Source organism: Accipiter gentilis, chromosome Z (genome assembly GCF_929443795.1).
Source record: "Accipiter gentilis chromosome Z, bAccGen1.1, whole genome shotgun sequence".
Taxonomy (NCBI): Eukaryota; Metazoa; Chordata; class Aves; order Accipitriformes; family Accipitridae; genus Astur; species Astur gentilis.
The window spans coordinates 67202519-67227697 of NC_064919.1; the positions used below are offsets into that span (position 1 = coordinate 67202519).

The 25179-nt window shown below is 38.3% G+C and overlaps 1 protein-coding gene across 4 annotated transcripts in view; it reads left to right on the forward strand.

The window, feature by feature from the left end:
• The window catches only part of PDE4D (phosphodiesterase 4D), a 375269-nt gene that overhangs the window by 229987 nt on the left and 120103 nt on the right, over positions 1-25179 (forward strand). For 3 of the 4 annotated variants that reach the window (XM_049795354.1, XM_049795357.1, XM_049795356.1), the window contains exon 2: positions 14462-14653. In XM_049795354.1, the coding sequence (XP_049651311.1) occupies positions 14462-14653 (192 nt within the window). Of the gene's footprint in view, positions 1-14461; positions 14654-25179 lie in introns of those variants that run through there. The other variant, XM_049795358.1, reaches the window with a different exon arrangement.

The window sequence follows — 25179 nt, forward strand, 5'->3', positions numbered from 1 at the left end:
ACTCTTGTTTAACTTTTTAATTCTATAGTCCTTTTTTTTTTGTTCTGAAAAAACAGAATAATCTTATTCTGCCTGAAAGGAGAATTTGTAATGTTTTTCTGTGTCTTATAGAAGTACAGCATAGAGTGGAGAGAAAAGAAACACCAGATTTAAAAAAAAATCTAACCAACTTCTCACCTGAATTGAAAAAGATTTTCCTTTTTTCTTTTCTAAACTTTTTTCGTAAAATTTATTATAATAAATTTATGGTGAAGTTTTTTTTTTTCCTTTCATTTATTATTTTTTCCTTTTGTTTGTTTGGTTGGTTGGTTTTATTGGAGGTGGGATTGCCATTATTCTCTCCATTTGCTTCCAAGTGTTACAGAAATATCAGATCTAATGTCTTCTTCCACTCCATTTTTAATGATGAGAAGGTCTTGAAAGTAAATGTACCAAAAGAAGTGAAAAAGCAAGTCTTTCTTTTCTTGTGTTCTTCCTGTTCCTTCACGTTTCCTATGTGGCAAAACAGTAAAAATTCTAAATTTCTCTTTTTCCCACCCAAATCCACTTTTGATAGCTTCTTAAAAGCAGTGTTTCTGATATTTCTGCTGCTGTTAATACTACTCCCAGTAATACTCATTTTAGCTCTTACAAAATCTTTTTTTTTTTTCTTTTTTTTTAATGACCAGAGCTCTTAGCATTTTACAAGGTACCCATTTTGCAGGTAGGGAAATGGATGAAATGATTCACTCAGGATGACTCATCCAGTGAAAGAACACGTTTTTATATCCTCTCATCCTACTTCAGTCCTGCAAAAGAAAAGAATGAAACAAAGGATTTCCTGATAGCTTGTATAGTAAAATAGCAGTGTGCGTCTTTCTGCTGCTTAGGGTGCCCCAGGTCTGCTTAAGGTTTCTTCTTGAGAGCCAAAGACTTTGACCATGAGTTCTGCTCCAGAATTGTAGGCTAGACAGCGTGATGGATGGTGCAGCTACAACGGTTCTAGCTGGGAAGGGTACGTAACCACCCAGCCACGTGTGTGATCAGCTTAGCAGATCTTTGGACATGTAGGTTGAGTTTTCTGAAAAGAACTGCTTGAAAAGTACTTTTTATTTGGCAAAATTGTTGGTTCTCCTGGGAGCACTTCACAGGATGAAATAACCAGATGTCAGGGGAAAATAGTTGGAGACAAAGCTTGTTCCAAAAGCAATGTTACAGTGACTTTTTTTCAGCTGTGGAGACTGGTGCTAGATGCTGGCATTTCTCCTTCTCAGTCTCTTGGATTGCACATTTTGCAATGTTTCCAGAGTGATATAATCACCTCCTTGGCGCCAGCAATTATGGCATGTCCTGTCCCAATTTTAGTAATGACATTGGTATCAAGAAAATAGACTTTTGGAATCAAGTTTCCAAACGGCTTTTTTGCATAAAGTAAAATAAAACATACACAATCTTTCCTGAAAATGGGACATTACTTAATTCAAAAGATGCCCTTATGTATTTGATTTATTTTGGCTTTTTTCTGTTTGTAAGCAGATAGCATTTTAATCATTTTATCCTAAGAAACTTCGTAGTTCAATTGTTATGATTTGACCAAACTTTGCAATGCCTTTGGTAGTTTAAACATTTAATCCTTTGGTGTTAGAGGGAGGGCTTGCAGAAAGGATGAGGAAAGGCAGCATGGTTTGCCTGATGGAGAAAAGCAGCAGAGGAGGGCCTCCAGCGAGTTGGATTGATGATGGACAAGCACAGCAGTAAGCAATCAGTCTGCTCCCCTCCCAAATTCTTAATGTGAACTGGAGCACAAAGTTCATTGTCTGCAATTGGCTTGCACTTACAGATAATTGTGTAATTGATGAGAAAACCTGAGCTGTCCTTGAATGTGTTGATAGCTCTACAGATACATACTTCTGTATGGGGCAGGCTGAGTTGTAAATTTTAGTAAAACACTTTGGTATTGCTTTGCGGGGAGAATGTTTGATTTTGTTTTGCAATACACAGTGATTTTTAACAGCTTTGGCTTGTCAGATCACTCACATTTATAAAAAAGTGTATTTTTTTTTTCAGTTCCTGTCTCAACTTACTACATCAAATCTGTTTCCAAGTTTGTTTAATACTGGGAAAAATGCCTTGTTACAAGTAAAGAGTGTAAACTGGTATTTCTGTTACCACATTCCTCCATGCAGATAGACTCATTTCTTTGGTGAGACAAGCTTAGCTTAGCTCTGTGTGTGGCACTTGAAGACTGTAGCAGCTAGTGGTTTGTTTTTTTCTTGTTTCTAGTTACTTTGTGAATAGCACTTGAGAACTCATAGACTTCTGCTCATTTAGGTATTTTACCAAATGAGAGTTGCATAATATGTATAGTAATTTTACACCTAATAATATATTCTTTAATTTGCTAATAGTTAAAGCACTGTATTTATAGCTTTATCGCTTTTGCTTTCAGAGTCCAACAGCACAAAAGGGATCTTACAGTGACTAACAGAAACTTTGTAAACAATATAGGAGCACGAGATTTGAGTGAGAACATGCTTATATTACGATAGTAGTTAATCTTAATGAGACTATGAATGAGGTGTTCCAATGATCTTGAAGTCTGCAGAAGATGAGGTTAATCAAACATGCATTATAACCAAAATGGAACATGCACTTGTACTTGTGTTCATCTGTATACTAACCATGAGAAAGCAAATCTGCAACACTGCATTTGAAGTCTGAAATTTCTGATGGTCTACCAGTAGTGGCTGTTGATAGCACTACAGTAGACTGAAAAAGAAGGTTGGAGAAAAACGGTGACAAATGCAAGACTTTAGAGAGTTTAGGCCATCTCTCCAACATGTGCACATATGTATACACAATAACCTCATATCCACATTTTTATGATTGAAAAGTCAAGCACAAAAGAAGGAAACACCAACATTACGATGGACTTAGGAACTTTGGTTTAGTCCTGTGCATAAATAATTTGATAAAGACTTTACCTGTATGATTCCATACTGCTTTTACTTCACTGAGTACACAGCATGAATGCAACTCAATTCATGAGATAGTCAGTATTCTGTCATTTTCTTGCTGCTCATTATAGGGCCACATGCTTTATTGACAACGTGCTGTTCAGACCTATTGGAAAAGCAGTTATAGTGTTTTCATTGGCTTTTCTATGGTGTTCATCACTATGATGCCTTATTACTTCTCAGGGATGATTAAATTATTTTTCATATAACCCAGGTGATATGAGGAAGTATGATCATCCTTACTCAACATAAGGACAACTAAACCACAGAGATTAAAGTGAAAGTATTCCCTAATTTGAATATCCAAAATGAGGTGTCTAGGACTTCTTTATTTTTTATCTACTTGTCATAGAATGACTCATGTATTTAGAGCATAGCTTTCATGAAAGGGTGAGAGAATGCTGAAGGGCTGCGGTACACTGGGGAGATATCACTTCTACTTGCTTCTTCTTACCCTCTTCCACTGGCATTCACTTTTGGCCACTACTAGAGACTGAATAGTGAATCTGATGAAGCTTTGATCCATCCAGTAGCTGCTTAGATGTTCTGAATTAATCTGTATCTGTAAGTGCTGATGCCCACACGGCTCAAGCAAAAGCCTTTTAGAGTAGATACCTCAAGAATGAGAACATGTAAGTAGTGATGTATGATAAAGTTGGTGTGACTAGTTCAGTATCGGGTGCTCTGCACCTTGGGCAAATACTATTTCCAGTTCCTGATGATAAAAGCACTTTTACCTTTCCGTAGTCCTTTGCGTGATTCAGTACCCCCCTTCTTCAGTGAAGGAGACAAGTATCCCACTGACAGGGGCTTGTTTCTCAGAGCCCTCTTAGACCCTGAGCAAGGCAGGATATTTTTAAAAAATAGTATAGTATCACAATATTTTTTCAATAATGCAGATACTTGAGGTGACTGACCTAAGGTTGGCCTAAGCTTATAACTTTTGTAATTTATGAAGATGTTGACAGAATCAGCAAAAAAAAAAGTATTTTGCAGACATGGCTAAATTCCACTTTTCTGCTGCAAAATATGAGTCACTACAATATCTCACAAAACAGCTTCCAGATTTATTTTTTTTTAATATGAAAAAAACCCATATTTCTCTGTGATTTTCTCATCAACAGTTGACCCATTTTCTCTCAAAAAAATATTTGGAAATAAAATTTCAACACCACTGGACAGAATTTAGTAATGGTAAGAAGAAAACATGGTCTTATAATGTGGAGGATCAGGCAGCCCTCCTAGGTAATGTTATTAGGCATTATAATAATACAGCATTTAAAAAATGAAAAAAAAAAATAAATCAAGAAAAATAAGCCTCGAATGATCCATTATTGTAAATTATAATTTGGTTTGGACTAGTGACAAGAGTTCTCTTTCTTGACATACCAGGTACTCAGTATAAAATAAAATACGGGATGAGCGCATACACTCAAGATATTCCAGTCTTGGAACCCTTCCAAGGCAAGATCCTGACCTTTTTGTTTCCCTTGAAAGGTTGTTGCAAAGCTGTAGCAAGGATTTCCAGAGCCCAAATAATGAAGTGGACCTTGATGCATTTAGTAGATGTCTAGGGAAGTGGAAACAACTAAAAATTTAGCAAATGTGGTAAACTAAATAAAAAAATACAATACAAAATAATACAATACAAAAATAACTGAAATGGAAAGAACTGAAATGGAAAGGATTTCAATGAAACAATTTTGAAAAAGTACAAAAATTTTAGAGTTCTGAAGCTTTTAATATTTTGAGCTTTTAAGCTTTGAACAAGACATGCCATGATTTAAGTGATGATTGCTGCTGACATATCCCAACACAAATTCTTGTGAAGAACAGTTCATCTGTGATTTGTTGCCAGCAATTGATTATTGCAATTAGAGGAATTTTACAACAGTGTGAGAAAAAAATGTTGTTTGACAAATATAATTATGTCTCCTTTTCATGTAGCATTCATTTGCACAGGGAATCTAGAGCATCACTGGAAGACACTTTCTTTTTTTGCCTAAACAGACAACTGCAATTTCTTACCCAGCTCCCTCCCATCCACTCTGCTCTGAAGCTGGCCTTGATTTCTTGTAGATATCTATGTATGGGCATCATACTGGTGAAACAAACCATCTTATCTTCTATGTGCAGGGTTCTTATAGTCTGGGCTATAGACCTTCTTTTTGGACTTTTCTGTCCACAGCCCTTATCCATTTTCTGGAAGACACACTTTCTGAAGAGATGTTGGCTTAAGCTTAATTGTGCAAAAGACCTAATAGCTATGAGCTGGTTGATGCTGAGGGATGCAACCTCCTTTTGTCATGATGATTGCACCTCCTGGCTCTTTGGACCTCCTTCTGGGCTGCATTCTCTGGGATGGGAGAGCAGCCAGGAGTAACCACAACTGCTTTTTCCTGTCAGCTTCTGGCTGGGGCACTCTTTGCCAGAGCTCTCTGCCACTAAGCACAGGGTACGTGTAACCATATCTTCTGTGACCATGCCAAGTGTTTATCGTCATTGTGGCTACATGTGATGATTCCTCAGAAGGATGTGTTTGCCAGGAAGCTTCCCAATGCATACTAGTGTTAGCCCTGGGGAACATTTATATCTATTTTTTGGATTCTGTGTGCTTTAGGGTATTGATTTAAATATTACAGGTCTGAGGAACTACCTCATACATACTTGCTTTATCACACTACCAATTCGCAATTTGGCCACTTCTGATAATGGCATCCAACTGAATTCATAGAAAAAGGAGGCTGAACTTTTTTCAGTGTATTGAATTTTCGTTCACTGGCAGAAGTCTGCTTCTCAACCAAGATCTTACATTCATTTTTATATTTTAGTTTTCCCTGAAAGAAAGGTGTTCTGCTAATACCTTAGGGGAGTTGCATTTTAATTAGGATTAGTCAGTATGCTTGATGGATGGTTTGCATATTTTTATAAATCGCTAAATAAACATTTTTAAATACTTTGAGATTTGATTCCAATACATTTAAAATAAGAGAAAAATATTAGCAGTGTTAATTGCAGTAAATACATGCTATATAGTCACACTCAGTACAAGTTGGTTTTGTATCCCAGTGTCCAAATACTGCTCAGAAAGTAGTGCTGCAGAAAGAGAAGTGGAGGCAGTTGAATCAAAACTCACCCTCAAAAGAAAAACAGTGGTTTTCTAGAATTCCTTGAAGCAATTAGGTAAAGTGGTTTTTTAAAAAGAGTTTGAAGATACTTTAGTATTTAGAGCCCAGAGAAAAGCTACCTTATGGAAAAAAAGTGAAGACAACATTATGGAATGATTTAAGTGAATGGTGACAGGTAGACTGTAATTAAATAATGACAATAATAAAGTGGAGAACCATTAGTCTTGCTGCGACTGCACTCCTAGAAATGCAGTGGCACTGACAGGCGCCTGCAGCAGTGGGAGCTGGCGGGCGGCTGGGGCCAGCTGGCTGGCGGGCTGCTTGGGAGCACCCCTGGATTTGCCGCGTATTCTTTCTCATGTCTGGATTAAGTCAAGTCATTCTATTTTTCAGCCTTCTTCACCTCAGGTTCCCCAAAATAGTTCCAATTCTTCAATATTTTCTGCAGAGTTCCTCATTCAGACCTCAACCCACCACAGATTTTACCAGAAGCCTTGGGGAAAACAGATAATGTCTCAGCAGCCTTTATTTATGATCTAAGAACAGGGATGCTAGTCCCACTAGGATTGTTAGATCAGAAGAACCATAAAAAGTGACTTAAACCTGGTAGAAGCCTGAACAGATTACCACTATTTTGTATTTTGTTTCTCTTGCGGGTTTTTTTTGCATTTTTATTTTACTGCAATAAGACAACTATTTCAGCTTCAAAGAAACATCAAGACATCAAATCCATATAACAGGATCTGGAATCCAACACTCTTACCTGAACATCATATTAGTAGGAAGATGTTCACTCACAAGAGCCAAGTTCAGAGAATAAAAATTGCCAGGTGAGGAACGATCCTCTCTCTGAGGAAAGAATAAAAGGAATCACAAAAAGAATCCCAGTATGGCTGAGCGCAACAAGCAAATTGATTTAATAGGTGCAACAAAGGCTTGCATGCCAAATGCATCTGAGGTATAATTAAGGATAACGAAGTGACATTATGAAAAGTACACCTTGAATTGAGTATAAGGAGACGATTCACAGCAAAAGGCCCAAAGATATGGAATAGTCACAGGAAGCTCCTTGCTTGGAAACTTTAACAAAACATGGAACACTTTGTTTTGAGAGATTGGCTACATTTCCTAAGATGCTTGCTAGAATATCATGAGACGGAAGCTAAATAGGTAGTTGGAGTTCCTTTGCTAACATGTTTGAGTAGACTAATTCTTACAAACCTTTTTGCTTGAGTGTATTTGTTGTCCTACATATGTTCTATTTGCCTGTTATCTGGTCTTTTAATATTAGTATTAAGCCTTGTTACACTCTAAATGTTTCCAAAAACAGTTATGCCAAGAGCAAAAGCCAAGTTCTGCTGCTAAAAGCAGATTTCATTAAATGTCGCATTTTCTTCTTTTGCTTGCAGTTTTGATACTGGAAAATCTATCCACACCACTTCTAAAAATGGAGTTAATCACAGGGCTTGCTTGCTGAATCGCTTAACTGGAAACCCAAAGCCACAAGTAGATAGTTGGCTTGAATTCTCAGGTGGTACAAGAAAATTTGGATTTAGATCATATGTTCCTTTTAATGTCATTGCTTACAATTCACTGAAAATATTTTTAAGCCATGGAAGGAAAAAGTTTTTGTTAACTTAGCTACAGAGAAAATAAAAACATCAGGTCACATATAAATAATTTTTTTCTTCAAATGTAGAGTTGATATGATATTCTTTCTAGTGTGTCAGTACAAATATTTTTCTTTTTTTTCCCCTCATTTTCCTGATTTCTTCAGTTTTCACTTGGCATGGGGGAAGAGACAGAAAGGAAAGTAGAAGGAGAAAACCAGATGTGGTATCTCCTGCATCATTGGGTAGACACAGTCAGAAAGGAAACATTTTGAAAGGTCCCGAGCAGAGAACTGATATAAGAAATAAATTTTAGGCCTGCTATTCAATTATTTAAATCCACTGATTTATTTTTACAGGTTTTTTTCTGATGCTGCAGGTTAACCTATTTAACATCTGAAGTCCAGTGGGATCCTATGGCAGGGGCTGATTAGTGACAACTTGTCTCTTTCTGATAAAGAAAATTCTAAAGTTGCACCTTTATTAAACTCTGGAGATAACTTTGGCAAAAAAGGGGACACCCAAGTCAGCTGGTGGCTCAGTGTAATGCTAAGTTTATTAACAGGCAATAAAAAGGCCCAAGAGAAGTCATAAAGACATAACCAAAGTGCTTGTCCGGTCTAGTTAATCAATATAAAGTGTGACTAAAATCAGTATTTCACAAAGAACTTATGATAATTATTTGGGGTAGTAGCAAATCTTTGGACAGATTTACAGCTGAATTCAGTGAATATATTTAGTCTATAAAGTAAAACAGAATTTAACTGCCTAAAATGCATCAATGAAAATTCAGTTCTTATTAGCTGATAATGTCTGTTCCAAAGGAAGAGGTTTTTGTCTCTGTCTTCATTTATTCCTTGCACTGCCTTCTCTGACTGACAGCTGTAAAATTAATATAACAGAATCAGTATCCACCTCACACAAAATGTTTTCTAACGACATAGTATCTCAGGAGTCTCTGTACATTTTTTGATGAATTGGGTCACAATGAGCGTGATTTCCACAGTAACTGAAATGGTCTGTCCTACTAAAATAACCTGTAACTAATGCAGAATAAATCCATTATTATCTATGAACAAAACTTTAAACTGTCCTGCTTTTATTTGAGACAGACACATCTCCAGCATACATAGTAATTAATGCACACAAGGTCAGGGCGCGCACTACACTCTGCCCGTCACATCCTGGCTGACAAGGAATGAGCTTTCCCCTACCCTGCGATTTTATACCTAGAGACAGGCACACTGTGGCCTTTCTCTACAATCCTCCACGTCAATGGTGGGTCACCCTAGCTGAGGTGGCCCACTGCTTTTTTTCATGCCAAGCAATCCAATTAACAAATTCGGATTCTGCATTTGAAGGGACCATCTGATCCTCCCCTTCCTCCAGTAACTGCAGGCTGCCTCCTCCAGGGGTGGGCTCCTGTCCCGGGGCACAAGTGATAAATAGCTTACCTTTTCCTTGGAGACATAAATAAAGTTTTATTACCCTGCTTCTGCTCTAAATAAGACCCTGCCCAAAGGCAGTTGCTACAGGGCAGCTCTTCTGTGACAATTTCAGGGTATTACAGCTGCTGTGCGAAATGCACCCATTCTGTGTAACGGTGGGATTGTGCTTCCAGTTGAAGATACAGGACGGGACTTTTGGGAATAGGGACTTGAGATGTGTAGGTGGGTCATAGCACAGACAGATGGCCAGAGAGATTGCCTGATACTAGGACAATGGACTCCTTTGATGGGGGACTAAATTTGCTCCTCTAGAACTTGCTTGTCCCTCTGTAATGTTTAAAGATGGCCTTAAAAGATAAGGTGTCCCTAGAGGATCAATTAATTTGGCTCCTACCTCTCTCCCTCCCCATAGTTTCCAAGATAGGATAGGGTGAAGGTGGAGAGAGACTTAAAGGGGAATAGCAGGAGTGCAATTTGTATTCTTAAAAAGTCTAGTAAATTCTTCATTTTGAGGGTGGAGTTTATGTCTTTCCCTCTTCTACTATTGCTTACTTCTCTAAAAACCCCAAACCAAAATGAAAAAAACCCAAAACAAAACAAAAAAACCCACTACAGAATTAAACTGCTAAATTCTCAGTAATAAGGAAGGCTACCATTAAGATTTTCTATGCAACCTTAATTACAAGCTCTTCTGCTTATTCATTATGATGCCATTACTTCTTATGTAACTAAAGGCTACATTATGTACACAGGTCTTCCCCTTTTTTCTTTTAGCAGACTTGCAGAGAGTAAGACAGCATTATTTAAGGACTCAAAAGGAAGTCCACAGAGGGTTTCTTTCACTGTGTAAAGAAGCTGTGCGGTCATTAACAATGAAGCAGCACTGCTGAGATCCAGGATCCAGAACCTCTACTGTCCCTGCCACAGATTCCTATTGCCTGAAGCAAATCATTAATAATCTTCCTAAAGGATGTTATTACTTCTTGTCCTATTAGAAGCACAGGGAGGATCGGCCATGAATGTTTTCAAGTTGCTCAGGAGAGTTCATGATTTCTATCCCCATCTCAGTACAGACCCTGCATGATACACGGCGGACAATACATGCAAACAGAATGAATAGCCAAAAAAGGGAAGAAGGCTGAACTTTCATCTCATGTCATGTTTGTCATCTCTGAACACTGAATAAGGCAGGCTCTAAAGATAAACGATATCCACTCATGTCATAAACCATTTTGTCAAAATGCAGACACAAATGTTACTGAACTAGCACTGGCTTTTCATAGTTTTGGCATCTCTGGAGTTGCAGCAAAGCTCTTTGAACATAGAAAATTCTGTGATGTATGCTGTGCCAAACGCTCCTGTCACTAAAAGCAGATTCAGTGTGCATGCCTTGTGCAAGTGCCTGAAGCTGGCTGCAGAACAATTGTGGAAACTTCTGTCTTTAAGTGTCCACTTTCTTCCTGTGAAATGATAGCAAAACAGTTCCTGCGCCTTCCGTAACAACTTCCATGCTCCTCCTTCCTTTCCAAAGAGCACCTTCCACCAAAAGTGCAAGGAGGCTGAGGAACACGCTAGGGAAAGAATAACTTTTGGGTTGTCACTGAACGTGCACTTTTTAATTCACAGCATATTCTTGCTTTGGCTTAAAACTTAACAGGAGTGGAAAAATAAATAAAAGCAACCATAGCTGACTTTCTGTCGTTCCTGCCCAGGCAAATTAAAGAGTCTATCCTTTTTTGTATCTTAAACTTCTAATTTTTTTTTCAGTGTATGCAGCAAGAAAGAACATCTTGTGTGAAAGTCTTCAATTCCCCATTCTGATTCTCTGTTCATTTGATGCATTGTGATCAGCAGTGCCATTTCTTGCAAATAAGACTTGTCATTCAGCCAAGAAAACCCAAATTTAATTGTTTTTCACTGTAATAACATGCTTTTCATTTAGATTTCTACAAGGTTTTGTATCTGAAAGCGTTAGCAAATGTCTCAGTAAGTACATGCTAAACAAGAGACTTAACTGCTGTAGCATTTTAGAAACTTTTAAATATAAATATATGTTTCTGGCAAACCAGTGCTGTATTCACATTCCTCTTTGACTGTAGATTTGAACATTTTTTTTCTTGGTGGATATTTACATAAAAAACATTTTCGTTGAGCAGTATGAGCTAAATCCTAGCTGATGTATTTGGATCCCGTTCATTACTTTTGACACCCATCTAGTGGACACCACACAGTATCACAGTATAAAACTCCAGTCGCAATAGCCATGTGCAAGCCTTGTAGCTATCTGGTGGTGCAAACCAGATGAACCAGCCGATGAACCTGCAATTTTATCTAACAGACTTTTATATTTAAAAAAAAAAAAAATCACTATTTTATAATCCCACAGTGAAATAATTCATAGAAGCCTGCCTCAGTTTCTGACTGGGAGAAATAAGAGTGGTAAAAAATATTCGTATCATGTTCACAGAAGGTGGGTGAAGAAAATAAAACAAATCTGCAAACAAAACCATATGTTCCTTTAATCCAATAAAATACGTTTTAATCAGTTGAATAATGAAGTCCACTGTTAAAGAAATCAATTTAATAGTCACTCCTTATTCAAAATTTTCCTGCTGTGAGACAGACTTACATTTACCTTAATTTATTTCTATCCCACTTTTAACTTTTGCTTTAGAGCTTTCAGACAAGCTTATATATATATATATATATAAAATGATACTGCTATTGCAGAAGTTAGTCTTATTGAGCACAAGAGTAAACAATCCTCTTCTATTTTACCTAAAATTGTATGAACGTTCTCCCCTCCTGCTCTCAGTAGAAAAACAAAACATACAGACTGTGTATTGTTTAGGAGTCTGTGTGTTCTTGCAGCTGTTTAAAGAAAAAAATTATTTTATTTAGGCAATGAAATAGAAGTGTTAAGAAATTTGGATATGATGAACTCACAGATGTTCCAAACCCTTCATTGGTATTGTGAGTATCTGGTGCTCCTGGAATAGTCAGGAAGTCAAACTCAAGAGATAGTGACTGCTAGTGAGTAATAATAGTCATGCTAGTAGTAATGGTAATATGGTTATTAATTTATGTCACTATGAGCTGCAAAGGATGTTTTACTTTAGTATTCATGCTATCTTGCCCTTTCCAATATGTTTTTCAATTTTTTTTTTGTGAGCAGATATCACAATGATCACAAAGACGCAATGAATAGGGAAAATGAAGGGCAAAGAGGAGCTTTGCGTTGTCCAAGATCACCCAGTGGGCTGGTGGCAGAACTCTCATTTGATTGTGTTTTAAGCTTTGTTAGGTTGAGGTTGATAATGTCATGTAGTAGTAACACATTTGAGGGCACAGAAAAAATATTCAGGCATAATCAAAAGAAATCAAATTTGAGAAGAAGTGTATGTCTTAGGATTTAATGATAATGAGTTGTTCTGAAAAACTACAGTGAAAAGAGGATTAAATTGCTAAGCACTCTTGAAGTTTGTCTAATACCATTTTCTGAATAGTTCTTTTTGAAAAAAAAAAATCTGCTTTTCTACATTCCAATAGTGAAAGGTGAATACAAAATAAATAATATAGTCTGAGACCAGCAGAAAGCTTGCACTTCCAGGAATATGTGCAAAGTAGCAGTGAAACAATGAAATAAAACAAGGTCCATTCTCTGCCAGGCAATGCACATCTCTGTCAAAATAAGCAATATATGGGTTTTTTATTAGTTCATTTAACAAAGAAAAAAAGGCCATGGGAATGCTGTCACTTCAATAAAACATTAAAGCAGCAACCTCACTGCAACTTCAGGTCAACAGTAGACAACAATAAGAAACAAGCTAGTGCAGAGAGTAGCATGTACCTACTGTGACACCTGCACCTGGCTAAAATCTAATCAACAGCTGACACGTACTGAATATTTTCTCTTCTGCTCCCATTAGATATAATTGAAAATAAGTTGGTGTCCTTCACATGAACAGTTTTCAGAATGATGGGTTTAGATGGGTTCAATACAAATACATATTATGATGTTAACACTTATCCATGTTTAATAAATCATGGGAAAGATCCTCTGTTCATGCCTCATTCCCAAATGCTCTAGCAGTATTATTTAAGTTCCCCTTAGTACAGCAAGTGAGCCCACATAGTTATAAGCCAAGGTCTCATGCACACCTTTCCTACAATGCTGTACAACTAAAACTGATTGTTGGTTTTATAGAGACACAACCAACTAGGGAAACAAAAGTCATTTTCCACTTCTAGCTGGATAAAGTGTGCTCCATCCCATCAGATGGAGACATAATCTTGCTAATCCACATGTTAGAAACAGAGCCACATGCTCCAAAAAGACTCCATACAGTGCCCGACACAGCTGTTGGGCTGCTAAGCAACACAGGTTGCCTTGAGCATGTCCTGCCAGCACTGTCCAGCCTGCGCTAGTTTCTAATTGATTGCAGACTCCCATTCAAGGTCTTTGCACTGGTTTTCAAAGTCCTTTGTGGAAATGTCACAGACTACATGAAAGAGCATCTTCTCTTTCCTTCTCTTTCTTTCTCGTCTCTCCCTTTAGCCTCTCATGACAGCAGTGTTCCCTAGGAATGATAAGCCTGTTTATCACTTTTAATACCAAATACAACAGCGAGAAGTGATGGATCTAAACTGTGTAGTTCAAAGACACGGATGGCCACAGAAGTTGCGCTGGTTGGCAGTGAGCAAAGAACTAATTTCTTCAATCTGGTTGTAAAATAGCAACTCTAATGCATGCAAACGTATCCAAGCACAAACACATGCCTTAATCCCACCCCAGTGCTTTGTTTATTGGGACAAGACAAAAGTTGTTGAAATATTTGGGTAGTAATGAAATACTAGGGCTGGGTACTCAATAACAAAAGAGCCCCTAACTGCCTCAACAGTGGGAGACAGGATAATGAAGGTCTGGCTCAGGAGAGATGGGGCCTGAGGAAGAAAACAGTGAAGCATCATGTTTCCTCAGGTATAGAGCTCATGTATACTCTACATGCAGAGAGGCATAAGGCTTCTTGTATTTCTAATAGTGGGTTTTTCCTCTACCAAATTTATTTTCCTTCAGACTTGATATTTTTGGTTATCAGCAATTTTAAAGTATATTTCTTGTGTGCCTTCTGCCACGTAGCAGTGGACTTGATCAGGTCTTTATTTCCCCATTATTACCAAGAAGCAATTATCTAGTAATAAATTTGTCAGAAGAGTGTTTATTACTTTCAAAATTCTTATGTCGGTGGCATAAATCTTTCCCTCCTTTTTTTTTGCAGTTTTGATGTAGACAATGGTACATCATCGGGACGAAGTCCTTTGGATCCCATGACAAGCCCTGGATCAGGGCTAATTCTTCAGGCAAATTTTGTCCATAGTCAACGTAGGGAGTCTTTCCTTTATCGGTCAGACAGTGACTATGACCTGTCTCCAAAGTCCATGTCCAGGAACTCCTCCATTGCCAGTGATATGTAAGTACATTATAAAATACGTTTAGCCTATGTTTTGTCCTCTGTCTTTTCCAACCACAAGAAATTTCTTTCAAAAATCAAAGACAGTAATCACTTATGGTATTGATGTTATGGATAATTGTTTAATTCTTTAATGAAGCTTGTACTTGTTTCTCCAGTTTTCTGAAAGTAAGGGTGTCATGAGGGTGTACTTGATGTGTTTATGCACTTTATTAGCTTTGACAGAATAATGAAGACAGTCAATAGTGATGTATCAAGACAGTAAAGAGAGCTCTGATTTCCTGGCTATTAAGTTATTTTCAAAAGAAGTGATACAAACTCAATTTCTGCTTCTTAATGTTCTTAAGAAAAAGATTGCATTTGTTTGCACCAGGTATTTTTAAGTTTTTAGAGAAAAGATTTACCAACTGGCAGAAATTAATAAATTCAAGAGAGGCAAAAATTATTTCAAATACTCTTTTAACTAAAAGGCAAAATTTTAACAAAAGGCCTTTGGAAAGTTATCCTATACTCTCTCACTATTCTTCTGAGATGTGTGTATTTTCTGCTAGTGCATCATACTTTTCAAGTATGTGTAGACACTAGGTTACATGGGTAGTGGAAGTCAGATGCAAATCTCTGTTTAGTTGTAAGACACTAAAAACATGTTAAATGTCCTAGCTTCTAGTCACTTCTAAATAGTAGAAATTAAGAATTAACTAATTTATTTTTGTTTGTTTGCCATATCTGCTCCAAATTTCACTGCCAGGTAGGTATTTATGGTTCAATTATACATTACTAAAATAAAGGACCAGGCTTGTAAGGGTCCCCTAGTGAAAGAGGAAGCCTAAAGCATTAAAAATCCAGCATTAATATCAATGCTGTTTTTTAATGAGGCAAAACCCAATCAATATCCTCTTTAAAAAAATAACAGAGTACGCGCAACAAAGGAAAAAGGTTTTCATAATGATGAGAGAAATTTCACCTGATATTTAATTTGCAGTCATTATAATTGAACACTATTTTCAGCTTACCTATCATTTTTTATAATGTTGATTAGTCCGTCTAATTATAGCTGTCTTTGTAAGCATCAAGATGAGAAAAATTCATGCCTTTACAGAGGGTTTGTGTAAGGTCCATACCTCAGTTAAGTCCTGTAGATTGAAGTACTTGGTAAGCTTTGTGCCCAGTGTGATCACTTTCGGTTGAGACAAGATGAGTAAGAAAAAGACCAGTCCTTCTTGCCTTGTCGGAAGGAAAAACGCATTTTGCTTGCAAATAGTGACCCCCTTCCAGCAAATCTTCCTCTGACAGATAACCTTTTTTTTTTTTAGATAGGCAAGAGTCAAGCTTTTAGTGTGGCACCTGTGCCAGGATACCATTTGGAAAGATTTTTACATTCAGGGGGACAATCCAGGTCACTGTGTTGCTTAGATGAATCATTTCAATTAAAAATTCAATTAGTGCTCCATCTTTGAACTCATAATCCACTTCTGTATTTCCTAGAATTCTGGGTAATATTTCAGCACATGGCAGTAAATTGGATAACAATTGAATTACTGAAACACTGAGCACACTTTTTCCTTTGGATATTTGTATCTATTCTTCCTTTCAAAATTTTCTTAAAACACATCTGTGTATAAAATTTGTTGGACCCCACATCTGGATAGATTTTTTTTCACAGTCTTCTGTCACAGAGGAGCTGTTGTACTAAGAAGGTAAATATTCATGCCACTGTTGGATGGGAGCACATTAGGAAATGTAAAAGGCAAGTTGTTTTAACCATGGAATATTAATCATATATTAGTAAGCCTAATTATAATAAGCTTGATTATATCACAGAAATGAAGTAAAAGAAAACCAAGGAGTGAAAGAGGGGAAAGTTTAAAAAGATAAAATAGAGAGGGGAAAAAGAAAAAGTACTACGAAGCTCTTTATATATGGTTTCAAGGAGAAACTGGATGTGCTCATGGAAAGGAAACCCACTGAAGTTTATAAAAATAGATAAACCACTCCAGTTTAGGACATGCCTAAATGAGGTGGAGGCTGGAAGAGTTGTCGGGGGAAGTATCACACAAATTTTAGATTACTCCCAAATTATCCTACTTCCCTTTTCCATCTATACACACGCTTAATTTTAAGTATTGCATGTTTCTTAAGCATGAGCAAAATATACAAAACATACACATCATTCAGGTAACACAGGTGAATTAATTGTACGTAACAGTTTAACATGGAATCCCCTGATTCTTCAGTACTTGAGCTACCAACCTCAGTATTTCACTTTGTAAAGAAAAATAGAAAGCAGAAGGCATGCATCTTTTATTTGGAAGGAATATAACATAAAGATTTATGGCATTTCCATTACTCTCAGACAGTGTGCTTGAAATAATACATTCCACTTCAGTAGCAGCAGATGAAACAAAAACAAGGTTTAAGATTTTAGTCAAACATGGAGTGTCATGATAACAGACAGCCAGCGGATGGCAGTGCTGAAGTACTGAATTCATCATTCTGTCATTATTTGCACCGCTCCAGCCGAGGAAGGGAATACAGTCATGCTCAGTTCTTTGCAAACCCAAGATGAAAAGATGGGCTCTGCCACAAACAAAGTCAAAGCATAAAGTGATAACCAAGAGACTAACATAGTCAGATACTATCCCCAGGCAAAGGTTTAACGTGAGCCTTTGCCCAAAGTAGTAAATGTCACAGAGCAACCAAAGCAAGTTTCATTCAGTGAGTTGGGCTGTAAATTAATAGAAATAAGGGCAGAGAATGGGGAGGTGGAAAGATTTTTCAAATCAGAGAGGCTAAAGTATATTCTAAAGTAAGAAGCCAGATTAGCTATGGAAAAGAATAAAAGACAGAGTGAGTGCAAGGCTGCTCAGATGAGAGAAGGTTCATGGGACAAATGTGGGTGCAGTTACGGCACTGAAAGAGGCAGAAGAATCAGCTGTATGGTAAGAAAGGAAAAACAAAGGAGTAGGAGTGAGTAACATATCTTTTCAATTATATCTTGGAAGAAATAGCATGGTCTTAGAAAGGAAAAAACGCAGGACTTGGAGATGACATGAGGATATGAGAAAAAGCCATTCAAGGTTGTGAACTGGAGAGGCCAGTGGTTTAGACAGGAAGATGCAAGGTCCAAGGCCAAAGAGCACAGATGTGTTGTGAAGCCTGGCTCTGGGATTTCCAGCAGCGAGGTGAGGATGTGCAAGAGAAAGAGAAGTGAATGAGTGAGCCAGTGAGGATGAGTGAGCCAATATGAGGGAATTACAGAGCAGGATCTGTGATGAGAGATAGGAAAACAAGTTTAAAGGAAAGGAGAATAAAGAACAGAAAATAAATTAAAAAAAAAGTCACAACAGCACTGTTGCAACACAGAGAAAAAAGGGAACAGAAGCTAGAATCATAGAATCATAGAAACATTGGGTTGGAAGGGACCTTAAAGATAGCTAGTTCCAACCCCCCTGCCATGGGCAGGGACACCTTCCACTAAACCAGGTTGCTCAAAGCCCCAGCCAGCCTGGCCTTGAACACTTCCAGGGATGTTGCATCCACAACAACCCTGGGCAACCTGTTCCAGTGCCTCACCACCCCTACAGGGAAGAACCTTATAGCACGGGTTCTCCAGCCCCCTGATCATCTTCATGGCCCTCCTCTGGACTCGCTCCAACAGGACCATGTCCTTCTTATGTTGGGGTCCCCAGAGCTGAATGCAGTACTCCGGGTGGGATGTCATGAAAGCAGAGTAGAGGAGGAGAATCACCTCCCTCAAACTGCTGGTCACGCTTCTTTTGATGCAACCCAGGATACAGTTGAGTTTCTGGGCTGCAAGTGCACATTGATGGCTCATTTTCAGTTTTCCAGCGACTAGTACCCCCAAGTCCTTCTCTGCAGGGCTGCTCTCAGTCTGCTTATCGTCCAGCCTGTATTTGTGCTTGGGATCACCCGAACCCATGTGCAGGGCCTTGTGCTTGGCCTTGTTGAACTTCAAGAAGTTCACATGGGCCCACCTCTCAAGCCTGTCAAGGTCCCTCTGGATGGCATCCCTTCCCTCCTGTGTGTCAACCACACCACGCAGCTTGGTGTTGTCACCAATAAGCTAGCTGAAAGATGAGCAAAATCATCAGAGTTGTACTGGAAGAACTGTCAGGTTTATGTCTGAAGACATCAGTGAAGCAGGGAGCTTTGTGGCTGTCTTGCAGAGGTGGCCTGATTACTTACTACGCACCTGTTTGAACAGCTATTGCTGCTCAGAACTTGCACTTGCAGACAGAGACAGAAGTGGTTACACTTCATATTCCTTTCTTGCTAAGGGATCACTGCCCTGATTAATGGAGCAAGATATCAAATGAGTAGAGAATCTCCATTTCAACAAAACCCAGGTCTCTAACCAGGTTAAAAAAATGGATTCTTCAATTAAATCATTAGCACTCTTATGACCACTAGGAAGAATTCAATAAGCAGTCCACTGGCTGGGGCAGAGCCATGTTTTAAGTGCCACTCTAAAGGAAGAAAAGCATGTGTAAGTCCTGCTGTGATCCTGAAGAAGCAGACCAGACCAGAGGACCAAGTCTCTCTCAGTACAGAAGTCTGTCTGAGCTCCACTATGTCTTCTGAATGTATCTAGGGGAAAAGGTATGTGACAATAAGCATTCCTTAAGTCTACCGTTTTTCCATTTCCACAAGGTCACAGAACATTGCTCGGACACAACATCCTGGCTTTTCCAGGACTTGGCCAACCGAACCTCACTCAGTAAGAAAGTAGCTCGTGTGGGGAGTTTTATGGGCTGCTTTAGAGAGGCTTAGCACTCTTTCCTCAATGAGGTGAAATATCATTATAAGCTATCATTAATTAGTATAATTACACAAAATTTCTTGATTTCTATTAAACCTTGCTTCCATCTTTTAAGTATCAGAACCCAGCCAGGGAACACTGACTGTAGGGAACTGCATGGTCATTGGCCTGGTGATCTGCTAAATGGAAAAATGGCCAGGAGTACACCCATTCCCCAAACTGGTCAACCTACTGCTATTTTGCTATACCTTCTGTAGATAGTAGCATTCCTCTGCTGCTGTTTGTGGTAAAAGAAGTGTCAAAAGGATGCAGTTTACTCCAGGATTTTTTCTCCTATAAACTACAGTATTATCCTGCCTTCTCCTAGAGGATGTGCTGCTTTGTAGAATGTATTTGAATGTATCTGTAAGCCTTGGCTTCATGTTTACCAAAACAAAAATTAAAAAAATTAAAAAATTATGTCTTTGAATAATAAAACCCAAATGTGGAATACTTTGGAACAAAAAGAGCCTCTGTAGTCTGATAAACATGGATACTGTCAGAGATTTGGGTTGTTCTGGCAGGGTGAATTATTCCCTTCTTCAATAGCTAGAGAAGTAGTTGTGGGATTTTTAATTTGTGTGGGTATTTTTTTCCAAAATAAAGTCAAAACAATCTGTAATTCTGCAAAGAAAAAAAAAAAAAGAATAGCAGAATTATTCTGGCTGCAAAAATTATCTTAAATAAAGGGAAATTCCAAGATAGGGAGTTCCCTTATTTGTCAGTGACTGGCAGGTCTGGTCCTGACCTAAAGGTGCAAACAGGCTGAAATATCCCTTTAAATGGCATGTAGAACAACTGCCAGAGAAGAGAGTTTTTGAGGTAAACCTGCACACATTTCCCAGTTCTCAACAGTCTGCTCAGCTTTTAAAAAAACTGCATTGTATTCAATCTGGGTCAGATTCATAAAGGGAATGTACTTAAAATAACGGCAGACAAAGATGGCAAACCTGGACAGTTAATAAGGTTCGCCTGAGCCTTTAACATGCCAATAAAATCTTTAAATTAGGATATATTTTCTCATACAGAACAGGAAGCTAAATTACTAGTGATACAGTTTATTCTTCTGTTTCTCAGCTAGGAAGGCCAAGATTTATTAATAAAATGCTGTGCATATGCATCTGAAGTTACAGAGGAAAAAAAACTTTTCCCTGAAAGGTTCTGGCCAAGACTCTAGGAGAACAGAAAAGACATGCAGTTACTGAGCAGAGTAATTGCACCTCAGTTTAACAAATTAGAAACAATTGTGTTTCTTTCCAGATAAACTGCTGTTGAAAGTCCTTATGATTTATTGGATTCTTTTCTCAGAATCTGTGATATTACTATATCACAGATATTACTGGCTGAAAAGAGCCAGTTAAACTTCAAAGTCCAGCCTGCTTTAAAAAAAAAATCTTCTAAGATGTGTTTTCTATGTGTGTTTCAGCTTAGAAACAATTTTTAATGAAAAAATGTATTTAATTGCTTGACACATTTCTTTTTCCATGGAAAGAAATGTGCTTACATGACTCCAGGAAAAATAGGCCAATATTTTGTTTCATTGCATTTTGCTTCTTTGTTCTTAAGGTCTTTTACATTGAATAAATCTCCAGGTTGCAGCTTAATTTAAGCTAAGTAATTAGTAAAGTCACTTACAATCTTTTTTTGAGTTATAAACAAAAACATTTCAAAAAAAGACCACTGTGTCCTTTCCAGGTGCTTGGGACATTTTACAGATGGACTCTAAAACAAAGAACTCAGTAATACCCAGTTAACTTAAATTTAAATAATAAGTTTGCACTAACTCTATTTGTTGATCAGGAAATCAGTGAAATCAGTTATGCTGTAAACAAAAAGAGAACATTTTCACATTAAGAAGGCTTCTTTTGATCTGCTTTTTAATTCAGAAGATTCTAAGGTATTCTAATATACCTTTATATGGTTGTTGAATCAGGATTTTTTTTGATGAAATGCATTGATTTTATCTTACGTTCAGACAATACAGAATCATTACCAGTTTTATGTCCAGGTGCTAAAATCTTTTTCCGAATATAACTGTCAGTTGTCAAACACATCACTTCCCCTTCAAACATTTCTAACATGTCCGGCTTTATTTTCCCTCTTCTGGAAATAATGGGTGTTTGAAACAAAATAGCAAGTTACTGCTCCTGTGCTAAACAAGGCAGACTGAATTCCTAAACCTCTTCAGTCAAAGGTGGCACGTTATTAAAAGCATGGTACCAAAACCGATTCTTAGCTGGGGTTTCAGCTACATCACAACACCACTCATCTCTGGTCTTGCTACACAGTTCAGCCACGGAGGAGAGGGAGGATGAGTGTGTTTTGTGTGTGCACGCACATGCACGCAATACTGAAGGATGGGAGCAGCGTGGAGAAAAAAAACTTTGCGAAGAGGGACGAGAATGTTTTAGGAGATGCCTCTTAGACTGTTTTTCCAGCTCAGTGATAACCTACATGCACAGGCTGAATTTATTTCACAACCCAGAATAACTTCAGCTCTTGTTTCACCCCTCAGGGCATGAACAACGCTCGATATGCTTGCAGTGGTACTAATGCTGTGTTAGCTGTAGAGTTTGTTCCCTGAAAATGGACAATCTGAAATTCTGATGGTTTTGCCTTATTTTTCTTGAAGTCTTCTTGTTTCTTCTTACATACACACATTTAGGTGCCTTTGAATTTGTTAGGGGACCCTTTTTTCTAAATGTTGAAGCTGAGAGAATCTTCCTGTGGCTGGCTGAAAGCAAGCTTGCTTAGGCTGGGAAGTTACCTTGTGTAGGTGCTGTTCTCAGCAGCTCTGCTCTCATTTCTTTTAGAGAGGAAATCTTTCAGCCTGCATCAGTAGGACATTCACATGGAAAGTCATGTATTCTTATTCTTCAGAAGTAACACAATCATATCAGTTCTCAAGACTTAATCACATGGGGCAGGGACAAACAAGCAACCAAATGTCTGCTGCTTAAAAAACAGTTAAAGGTAATAAATTTTATTTTCATTTGCGATAAGTTAAGAGTTTATATGTGTCAGCTAATGCAATCAAAACTGATTAATAGCAACTTGTTAAGCTGCACTAACTTGATTGCTTCCAATCATGTGTGCACACCCACTAATTTTCTCTAACCTGAGCAGAAAACAAACCTATCCTTTAGTCATTGATAATTGTTCAGTTTACAGCCTTGCTTAGAGCTAAATGATGATTTCTCTGCTATGAACAGTCCAACAATGGCACTGCTGAACTGGCCTGGACTCTTCTGACTTAGTTCAGCTCTTTTCTGGTTCAAAGTCCTACAGCCTCTGGCTTAATCCAGTCCCTCTTCAACACACAAACCAAACCTCTGCAATGCAGTAGCTTCTTTTCCCTTGCCATTGCCTCAGTGATCCCCAGGCAGACTGCTTTCTGATTTTAGAAGGAAAACCAGCTACACCGGTGAAACACTCTGGCAAGTCCATGCTCTGTTTCTCTTTAGGACTGAGTAATTCTGTCAGACTTAACACAGGCCAGTTGCTCAAAGTTGTCCACCATTCTTCTGTCATCTAAATGGTCTGCTGTATTATGATTAAAGCATTGAAGCTTGGTGGCTGTTTGGGGCAATATGATACAGGTGATTTCTTGAGTTGTCCTGTGTTTTCATATCTTGCACATCATGCTGGCATCCTTCTGTGATGGCCCACTACATCAGTATCTACATGATTTCCTTAGGCAGATTACCCAAGTCAGACGTGCAAATGCAGTCTCTGTGGAAAACATTTAAGCTTCTTGAGCAAGGAAGTAGCTGAGCCTGACACAAGAGGCCTTGATCCCTTGAACTCTTCCAAAGGTGCTATGATACTTTCGTGGGAGATGGAAGAAGCTTGATAGTGTTCCTATAGCATATTATACATAGTGCTGAAAAATAGTATACTTCCCATTCTTTGAGTTAGTCAGCTGATTCTGATTCCAGCCCATCCAGCAATCCTGAATGAAGCATCTGGATTCAATGGGTCTTGGTTCCTATCACCATCACTGAGATGTAGTTAGCCGCCCTTGTCACCCAGCAAAGTCTCTTGTTTCTAGTCTGCTCAAAAGCACAGGCACTGTGATATGATGCTGGTGATGCACAGTAAGGTAAATGGGTAACCAGATAATACTTCCTGATACTGCCTGGATTAAATCTCAAAATACTGATTTAAAAACACCTTGGTATTCACTGTTCCTTTTCAGTCCTTTATTCTGTAATGGATATGATCATTCTGTCTTTCCAAGTCTTGAGAGTGCTTCTCACCTTGGGTGCTAATGCAGTTCAACTGGAAGTAAGATTGTAATTTGAGTAACCTAACAGTGATGACTTCAACAGAGCATACTCCATGTATTCAAAGGCTTCTTTCAAACCTAATAAAGCATATCTTCAGGAACTCAGATGGTGGCATGAAAAATTAAAGTACTTTCTTGTACAAAATATCCATTATACCTGGAAAGCTCCAGGTACATTAGTACATGGCATATCTTGGTGTGTATTAGTCATGTAGTCACCCACATTTGTTTTGAGCTGTCTTTTGGATCTCTAATCATAAGGCGGCCAGGTGTAGTTTTCTTCATCAACACACCATAATGGAGTAACGGGATTTGTGCTCCATATGAAGTTAATTGAGGTGTTTGGAAACACATCCGAAGTATTTGCTAGTAAGATTTATGCTGGAGAAATGGTTTTTCCCTTTGGTGTGTCTTCCTAAGTCTAACTTGCTTAGTTAGATAGCCCAAGAGGAACCACTATAACCAGCCCTTCTTTTGGCTGGAATAGTGGACTTTTCAGGGCCTATGGCTTTTCTGAGCCAATCCTCTTCCATCTGGTGAAGCTCAATTGAAATTAAGTAGGTTGAACTCTTCAGTACTTTCAATATTATAGCAATACTTTTGACTAATTAGGGCAAGCTCTCTTGCTGTATTAGCAAGAAGTATCAGGAGGACATAACTGCACAGTGTTCAGAAACACTCAGACAATAGCTGACAAGAGTCTGCTTCATTCAGGGTCTAATTTTTGTCTGCTGTGTTATAGAACAAGTGGTTTCAAGTAGCTCTTCATAAAAATCCTTTAAGGTACCTGTTCCCAGAAATAAATAAATGCTCTGGGAAAAACAACCCCCTCCTCTGTAGCTCATGACTCCATCAACCATTTCAATTGCTTGCTGTCTCAACCCTAAATCCCAGCCTGCCCACAATGTCGTAGACTCTAGCTCTTGTCTTAGATGCCTGATCATCCCTCAGATGGCACTCAGCCTTTCAATGAGATGCAAATCACTGGCAACCCACTGACTATCTGGGAAAAGCTGTATGCCAGTTTCTGTCACACCCCGTAATGTGGGCACAACATTGAGAGGTGCCTCATATGCCCGGTCAGCCTTAACTTTTGGAGCCAGGCCTGGGCTATCTCATATTAGGACTAGAAGATTGTTTTCAAAGTCTTCCAAAATTGAGATAATATGACTTAAGTGCTATACCTGCAGAATAAACTAACTTGGAGCACTGTGATTTTGGACTCTGCAAAATCAGTATTGCGAACCAGCCCATTTGGATTCTCCAAATGCAGGTGATGATAAAGTGCAAGCTGCAAGGAGCAGCCGGCAAGGCAGCCCTCCTGCCTGCTCTCCTTAGAGCACAGCTTTTGCTGACTACTATCAATACATGATGTTTCCATTACTCTATGAGAGTGCAGTCTAGAGTCAGATTTCATTG